This window comes from Plasmopara halstedii (assembly GCF_900000015.1).
Source record: "Plasmopara halstedii genome assembly, contig: Scaffold_555, whole genome shotgun sequence".
Taxonomy (NCBI): Eukaryota; Oomycota; class Peronosporomycetes; order Peronosporales; family Peronosporaceae; genus Plasmopara; species Plasmopara halstedii.
In genome coordinates, this window is record NW_020187475.1 from 1,681,497 (window position 1) to 1,690,465 (window position 8,969).

Below are 8,969 nucleotides of genomic sequence, written 5' to 3' on the forward strand. Positions count from 1 at the left end.
AGAATCGTGAGCGTCCCGTCAGGCTGGCCAGTCATGATAATCATAGGGGCAAGGATTTGAGATTGGAACATCTCGCATGCTACCATCACAGTGCACCCGTTTTTGGCATCTTTGGCTCGGTTGGAGCCGACTCGTCGTACATTCGTTGGAGCAATCAAACGGGTTTCTTTCGGGTAGAACTGACGAAACATTTCGTCAACATTGACCAAACGGGTCACACCAGCAGATCGCATGATGCTACAAATCAAGACACAGACATCCAAACAAATTTTGTAACCAATTGTCAGGAACTGTCTGGGAGATCGATTCCTTCCGAATTGAAAACCGATGTCTTTCAAGAACTCTGGTGACCCATTGCGAAAGGCTTGGAGATATACGCCCCGAATGGATCTTCATCTTCACCTCCCATTCAGTGCGTTCCGCTTCCTGTTCATGGCCAAAGGTAGAGATCAGCAGATCGTAGGCTGCCGACTTGCTCAATGGGTTGCCTGTTCCCATTTCATCACCACATTCGTGATAAGGAATTCTTTTTGCTGGGCGTATTCACTTTTCTTCCAGAACCGACAGTCTTGGTTGTTTGGAGAAGATATGTGATTTTGTCAGATTTCCCCGCCTCTTTCCGATTCTGTTGACGAGTACCTGCAGACAAGGCCGAGACGTCAGTCTCTGCTGTCGTAGACAAAGCTCTGTCCAGGGTTTATTGGACCTGTTAAGATTGTGATTAAGCGAGGCCTTGCGTTTATGCTGAGCCTTCCGAGAAGGATGCACACCCACCCGGTGTTTTATCTGGGCTTTGTTAAGCCGTACCGGCATCCGGCGCAAATGGACGCGGAAGCGTTGGCGCCGGGGCGGCACCCCGAAGTGCTCGGCCGTCCAGAAGCTGAACCAGCAACTGGCTCGGAGCACGAATTACGACGATCATCGTTTCTAACGGCGCCAAGCGCTCCATCGGCGCGCAAAGTGACACATTCGACGACAAGGAGCCGTTCCGACAGAGCACGATAGTTCTCAACGTGAGGCATTCGCTGCACAAAGTGCTCCAAGCCCTCGAATTCTTCCGCACAGCGGTAGGTGACCTCGGAAAGATGTGCTGATGACGACGGACTTTGTTCAAAGCTCAAAGAGCATAGCGAGTCACCGTACGGCGGTCGACCAGGTCGTCATCGTCCGCTGCCGACTCTTCTCGATGAGAATGGTGACATCCACTGTCACGTAGAACGCCTTGTGGGACGACGTCGTCGACAGGGTCAAACCCAATATCTTGTGAGGTTCCGTGTGGCTCCACTGTAAGCTAGACAACGAGGAAAGTTTGCAGTGCCGCTGCACCCATTGCTCAAAGAGCTCTTTATCATCTGCAGCGGTTTTGCCAGGGGCGAGCACACCAGGAATCTATCGCATAGCGGGTACAGGAGCGCTTCTTCTTTAAGCGAAGTCGAGCGCGGTACCTCTTCATTGAAATTGCTTGAGGTACAAAGAAGCGAGCTCGCAGACCTTTTCGTTGGTCAAGCTCAGCTTGTGTAGTGGCTGGGGGCTCGACTACGTTGACGCCTAACGATCGAGTGATCGCGTCTTTCGCTTCAGTAGCGGGACCCGCCGGGCGCCGTGTTCAACACGAGGATCAGAGACCGAACGTGGATACGAGCGCATGAAAGCCGCCTTCTGGGCAGCGTCCAAATGCTGCTTCTGTGCCTCGTCGAGGCGATTGGTAATAATATCACATTTCCCAAAGTCGAGAGGCCGGAAAACGAGCACGGTTCCTGCAATATTCGAGCAGGGTTCACGTCGCGCCGTTGGCGCACCTCGACCCCCCCTTCTTTTCATCCTGGGAAAGGAGTATCCGACTTGCAGTCGACTTCCTCTGAAACCTCGACGAGGAAATCCGTCGCCCATGGTGGGCGTGGTGTGCCGCGCCCGGCTGCCGAGGTTTTCGGGTGTGCTTCCCGTGGAGCCGCGGACGCACCGTCCGGAGTTGCACCGCGTGAAGGGGACGAAAAAGGGCTCTGCCTGCGATCGCCCTCGAAACCAAGATGCGTAACCTAGAGCTTTTCAAAAATTTGCTGATAATACTTTGCAGTTTTCAGATACGATTTGCAGTCTGTCAGAGTAAAATGGTCTTAATTTATAGCGTGCGGCTAGCAGTTCACGTGTACCCCCCTCCATTTTACATTTTTGCATTCGACAAGAATGGGATAGATGTAAGTTGGAACCTGCTGTGTCAGAATCGGTTACGAGGAAAAGTGACTATGTATCGCTTTCTTTTGTGCCATAGCCGGTGAAGTTGAGAGTCTAAATGTCGCCATCAAAGGGTTATGATGTATTACAGTTAATAATTTTTTTTCTTCTCACGATTTAACGGTCATGCTGAGTCAGCGCTACCCTGTGCGTGGCCTTATGTCCGAATCAGTGAGCATTCAAGGGTAAGCATTATCAAAAATGCATTCTGGTGAACATGGCGACCGGGGTAACCCTATAGGGGTGTGAGGCTACATTGTAACCTCCGGCAACTGCTATCATTCGGCCTCAAAAATTACTCAAGGGGATGTTTGCAAAGACCTCAAAGAGGGTGAAATTGTTCAAAACGGTACGAGTGCTACCGGAAGAGAAGCTAATATTATCATTTGTTTTGGACGATCTCGACATTGAAGACGCACCTAGATCACTAATTGGGTTTAGTATGGCAGCAGTTCTTGAGTATCTATTTGGTTCAATGATCTTGTATTGGATATATCACGACGTGATGGCAACATACCCAGCGCACGAGTTGCCACCAAACTGGGGCGTGCACCATGCATTTGTCTTAGATTGCAGGGTACAAAAGCTGCGTCACCTGACAATACCCCATACCAAGAGAATAGTGTAATGTCATTGACACTCCCTTCTCGGTACAAGACATATCAAAATTCTTGAAAACAAGTAAATATCTTCACTTAGCGCCAAATCCCTATGTTAGACCGACTAATGGCAACTGGCGAATGGTGTTGGCATGTAATACGCAAAATAAAGCTTCTGTTTCTGCACAAACACTAATTTTTAAACGGGATGTGCGGCAGAGCAGCACGGTCGGTGCTTTTGATTAGGTTGGCGAATATTATCAACTGCACACGAGATACAGCAAACATCTCTCTCAGTGCGGCAAACACTTCAAGCATGATACTCCAGGAGTGGATAGTTATGCCATTAGAGCTAAATTACAATCGAGACTCATAACTGTTCAGGTGATGAAGCTATTCCAGCCACATGGTGGTTGAGTACAGAACTCTTCTGACGGGTTCGTCGTCCATTGTCGTACAGAGCACGGTGAGTCGAATTGAGACAGCCACATCAAACATTTGCGAGCATTGCACGTGTGTATGGGATTGAATAAGCTGTTCTCCAATTTAGACAAATGCGTCTTTGGTGGCAACGAGGTAATATTTCATGGATGTTTGTTAGTAGGAATGGCATGCATTAAGATCCCGCCGAGATGATTTACATTGTTGATTTTTTAATGCCTCTGTCCCAGAAAAGCTTAGTAATTGGCTTGGTCCGGTCAACTACTTGTGCAAGTATTGAGCAAATCATGCTGACATGACACAAGCTCACATTGCTCGTTAAAAATTTGATGCGAAACGGTGCTTGAGCATAGCAGAGAATGCAGTTTGAATGTTCACACCTGCCCCGTTTCGATACTCCTGAATCCAGATCGGCGACTTATGCTGTCAGTGACGCTTTATAATTTTTAGTCTTCTGTGTTTTACTCCAAAACGATGACAATATCTAAAGATACATCATCGCGTTTGAGTCTCGCCAATGCAATGCTGCTGAATAGAACTCCGCTGCCCACGACAAAATGCTACCTGCAATGGAGTGAGCCCTTGTCAGCATTAGGGTGCACCTGCATGGCTTTAAACGCTTAATGGATCGGTTCAAATAATTGTTTTTCGTACGGCGACGCTGTCATCATATTGTTGACGAAGTGCAGAGTCTTTTTCTCGAGTATATTTCCAGATAAGGTATGATTGAGTCGGCTTGATGTGGCGGTGGATGATGGAGCCAAGATGAGCTGAGTTGTAAAATCGGTGCTGTTCTCCATCATCGCATCAAAGGCAGCCTCTACTGCCATGTATACACCTTGTTCATGGGCAAAATAAGATTAAATTCGTTGTTTCCTATCACTATCAATGTCCTTGCCGTCTAATATCCTGAGCGAACTAAGTTTGATTGTCACACCAACGGATACATCACGTACAACCATCAAAAAGTCCAGACCTATTTCGAAAAAAGCGAAGTTTATTCGTATCTCGTAGTGATTGAAGTCATTACAATTTAGCCATCTCAGGAACGAACTCAAAGAGACGTAGTCTTTTTCTCAACAACATCGACGTCCCGGAATCTGTAGAGCCGCAGTGCGAATTCTTGTGACGCGCGAATGCTGGGAATAAATGACAGTTCGCGGAGGTATTGAAGATGTTGAGTGCAAGTATCTTGTCCGTGGACGTCATGATTCGCTGATTAGTTCTTCATAAGAGACAATATTCTTCGTATGGCCTGGCCGGATCGTCATGAAAAATGGTTCAGCTGAAAATGAAATCTATTACACACCACGTACTTCTTTTCTATATAAGAACTTCAGAGGTCAAGAATCACCTCTGTTATGGATTCTTATATCAACGTTTAGGACTTTGATAGTGCAACATATTGTCAGTCTAGACCTGAATTTGGGATACGATTTGGCCTGGTCTAAACACTATTAGCCATAAATCGAACGAGAATCAAAAGGATTGGGTGCCGTGCAGCTCTTTCTGGATGAAAATAAAAAAGATACGGAATCGCCGCAGTAAGAAGGATGAATCACCCTTGGCGCGGGTACGAGGCTGTGATGGCTTCAGCGCAGCATGTTGGGTAATCAAAATGAAGTTAATTGATATTGCTAAGGTGAGTGAGCAAAGCCTGGAGGTTGAAGCGACCGTGGGTCACGTTCCCAGAGTGTACTCTTGATGAGAAGGACAAGTAAAGCTACATTAATTGAGGGACTGCAGTAGTAATCTCTCGTGAGACAGGTATAAGGTATAGGGTGTCAAAATCTCCAAGTTTGGTCCCGTCAAGATGAATCAGAGAAGCTTGGCGCCGCAGTCTGCTAGAAAAGATTCGATAAGAACAGGCGATAGTGAGTTGTTGGCGAAGAGGCTGCTTTATGAGTTAATAAGTGATGTACAACTTTGTCACATTGCGACAGTACTGCTGGGTCAGCTTTATCGTGTGTCGCTTCCACCGTGTGGAGCAGTATTCGGATAACAGGAAAGTTCATATACTTTAAAATGGAGTGATTGGGTAGCCATAGGGTTCGCATCCTCTTTCATCATTTCAAGCAAAGATTGCGCTGAGACTGCAAGATTATCTCTAGGGGATGAATGCAAGTACTGTAAGACGGTGATACCACCGAACCTGCAAAGTTTAAGCCAGGGAAAATCTGAGCATATCCGTCATGGATGACTCCGTTATCGAAGACAGTCCCGGTGCACTGAGTGCGAGTGGTGGAATATATCTCATCGAAGGGCTTACAATAATTAACTTATGTTGTTCAGATATCGGTCTGGTAAAACTTGATCTCACACGCGATGCCAACGTTTTACGCCAGGATGGTTGGTGGCGTGTGGTGAACTATACATGCTTACAATACTTTAATGTAGTCACCATTTCGGTGCAAACACCGAGGACGTACAGCAGGCATAACTTATGTAACGTTTATTATCTGTCCTATGTGTAGTGTATTTGCACATCATTATAGGGAGACTGTCTCATAAATGCGTTATCTTGATTAAGTTTATTCAAGTGCTAATCATAATTATGTAATGTTTGCAAACGCTATATAACAGGATTTGTAATGCTTGTGGTACACTTAATTGTTAGCGATAAGTCTAGATAATTAATGATCCATCCCACGGTCGCCAACTACGAAAATATGCTACGACGACGCAAACGCAAGCAAGCACCTGTCGAAAACGACGATGGTGAATGGAGCACTTCTGTCGATCTTATCGATGATACCATGGCATCTATACAGCTGTGTCTAAATCGAAACAATGACGCATTCGTAGCGCTAGGTTTGCCCCCAATTGTTCTCTGGCACCAATTGTAAGTGAGTAAACTTTATATATAATTATATTAAATTCTTAATTTTGTTTCATGTTTGCAGATATACTATTTTACCAAATCGCACATTTATCGATCAGAATGTCAGAACTCTTCATTTTGCTGTTCCTAACTGATTGAATCATCGATTGCTAGTAAATCATTTTCAGGTACATCGGCTACAAAGCAATGGCAAGTTAATAACGCTCAAAATTTCATCAGGGTCAAGGGATTTGGCAATTTTACGCACAGAAGATTACATTGCTGAGGTGAAACAGTATGAAAACGTATTTTGCGAGCAATTACGTCAGCATCAGGCGAGTTTAGCTGTATCTACGAAACTAGATGCGATGGCTGCGTATGGACGGATACTTCCGTTCATTTCTTCGTATACAACTGTGCCATTAAATGCGCTGATTTCGATATTTGAAAAGAACTGGGGCAACTTATGTGAGTCAGAAGCTCGAGCTATGGTGAGGTATGCGCTGCAAGGCAATTAAGCACTTGATGTGGTCAGTATTTGGCTTATATATAGAGAATGTATAGGCTTATTCAGCGGCTTGGATTCTTGCTACCGACAACTCGATTGGATGACGAGGCCTATTCCTTTTCGGTTCCTGGAATTGGTAAACTTGTATCATCAATCACGAAAACTCGAACATCGATAATAAATATACTTAAGCGCACAAAGTACAAGGAAATGCACGAACAGCAACTAAAGAAGAAAAAGTTGAAGCACTCGCACTTTCAACTCGAGTTTCATCTCGCCGATATGGAAGGCTGTGGGTTGGTGAAGCGCACAGAAGTTACGTCTGGTATACTTGTCGCTCTAGCTGATAACTGTAGATGATATCCACCATTTTTCTCCAACACATGTCAACAACAAGATCAGACGTCGTTAGTCAGGATAAGGATAGACACACTGGGCATTCCCAACTATCATTTTGACAGGTGAACTTTTGTGCCGCTTAATTGTTTTTAAACTTCTTGACAGCCACAGAAGCCTGAAACATTCATAAATTTGTATAAATTCTCATTGTTCTGAGAAATAAAGGATATTATAGCTTATCATTTTGCTCTCTCCGCAATAGCTAACTTATCTCAGCCGCCGACCTTGACCTTGAAACGGAACGACACCCTTTTGTTTTTCTTCGCTCTCATTCACCTCGTTGCCCATCTTAACTTCATCAGCAAGATCTACCGCTTCGCCATTAAGACGATTGCCCATCAAATGCTTGGCTTTATGCGCTGAAGTTGATTCACCATTGCTTTTGCTAAGGCCATTGCCATCGTTTAATGAACCACCAAGACGAGAATCATTTGTCGCACTACTGGCTGGGAGCGTGTTACCACTAAGCGAGTACCCAGTACCATGAAACGCCTCATATTTGCGTAATCGAGCAGCGCGTAGTGCAGCTGCATCTGTGGAGCCTTCATCGTTTCTTTTCTTTAGTCGCAATCCGCCATTGAAAGCAGCGATGCGAGCTGGTTTAATGTCTTCTGCTTTCATTGTTGGCATACCTAATTATACAGGGCCAAAACATGGTGAGCACATGGTTTGTGGGACAATAAGTAACGTTTATGGAAGCGTGTTCACCTCCATAGGGAATATCTGACGGCGTAGTTGGAAATGCTGCTGCTGCTGACGGGGGTATTGGAGGGACATAGTCAGCTGGAGGCTCAAAATCCACCTCACAGTCCGTCTCAATGATGCAAGCAGCAGGTGCAGGCTTGACCTCACGGACATCCAACATATAATTTTTGTTGTTGTATTGAAGGCAAATCGTGTCGCCTATTGTCATGCATGAAAACTTTCGGAGAGATCCTTCTAAGCTACAAGAACCAACTTAGTACTTTAAAAATCAACCGCAAGTGATTTAATATGATAACAATGCTGTCGTACACTGCACGAGGGTTTGAAATATCCAAAAAAGCCTGCGACTGGGGCCGCAACTTCACAAATGTCGCCTTCGGAAGCGATACATTTTGTATATTGAGAATCCCACCCTCTTTCACAAAAAGATTTTGCATCATCTGTCACCATAAAATCGCAGTATGAAAAGTTTATTCGAATGGAACAAGAATCGCAAATATATCACTAGAATCTCACCCAGTATGGCATGTAGCAACTTCCTTCAGGTGCACTAAACTCCAACACACCACAGTGCGATGAACGATCGACACCTTCGTTCGTTACTTTAAATAACATTGGATATTCAATATGTAGACGAGCTAAACATGAAAGAATTGAGTTAATTCACGCTATGATTATGAGCCAACCTACGTACCCAACATTTCAAGAGCAGATGGAGGTAGCAAAACTATGTAAAATAAACAAACAAATATTGTAAGATGCTTGAATACTCTTAAGTTCTCTACTCACTCTTATCGCCATCTTCTAGATGCGCTTTGTCACAAAATGACACTGGATATACACGATAATGCTCATCAAATCTGCAAATTTGATAATTGTAAGCTATTCACAAACACTTTGAAGGAATTCCATTCGACGACGGACCGCTGTGGGAAGTCGTTAAAGTTGAATTGCACACCGAATGGGTTTCCATCTCCACCAAATCCGCCAAACTGTGTTCAATGAATTATGCACAAAGTAAATAATGTGATAACAATTATTACTATTGGTATAATGAGTAGACTAACATACCATAGTTGAAATGCTCCGATCTACGTGTTGTTCTTCGCAAATGACCGAAGGGGGAAACTAAGCACACTTTAGTGTATCTGACATTAATCTGCTGCAAGCGAAATATACGTGGTGCACATCGATAACAGAACTAAAATAATTACAAAAACGCACATAGCATATCATTCGAAGTACACGACTTCACTAACGTAAA

General features: G+C 44.6%; 2 protein-coding genes across 2 annotated transcripts in view; one reads left to right on the forward strand and one right to left on the reverse strand.

Moving 5' to 3' along the window:
- Positions 1-5,941: 5,941 nt before the first annotated feature.
- PHALS_11862 (Serine-threonine protein kinase 19) lies at positions 5,942-6,961 on the forward strand (the record flags this gene model as incomplete). The annotated part of the gene is made up of 4 exons (XM_024727299.1): positions 5,942-6,114; positions 6,176-6,215; positions 6,282-6,589; positions 6,658-6,961. 4 exons carry the CDS (start codon positions 5,942-5,944, stop codon positions 6,959-6,961), a joined length of 825 nt encoding a protein of 274 aa, XP_024577890.1.
- Positions 6,962-7,207: 246 nt separating this feature from the next.
- PHALS_11863 (ubiquitin fusion degradation) overlaps positions 7,208-8,969 on the reverse strand; it is a gene marked incomplete at both ends in the record, with an annotated part of 1,989 nt that continues 227 nt past the window's right edge. Inside the window, 8 exons of the mRNA XM_024727300.1 lie at positions 7,208-7,632; positions 7,709-7,944; positions 8,015-8,145; positions 8,222-8,343; positions 8,400-8,432; positions 8,495-8,565; positions 8,630-8,697; positions 8,777-8,833. Coding sequence (XP_024577891.1) covers positions 7,208-7,632; positions 7,709-7,944; positions 8,015-8,145; positions 8,222-8,343; positions 8,400-8,432; positions 8,495-8,565; positions 8,630-8,697; positions 8,777-8,833 — 1,143 coding nt within the window. The remainder of the gene's footprint in view (positions 7,633-7,708; positions 7,945-8,014; positions 8,146-8,221; positions 8,344-8,399; positions 8,433-8,494; positions 8,566-8,629; positions 8,698-8,776; positions 8,834-8,969) is intronic.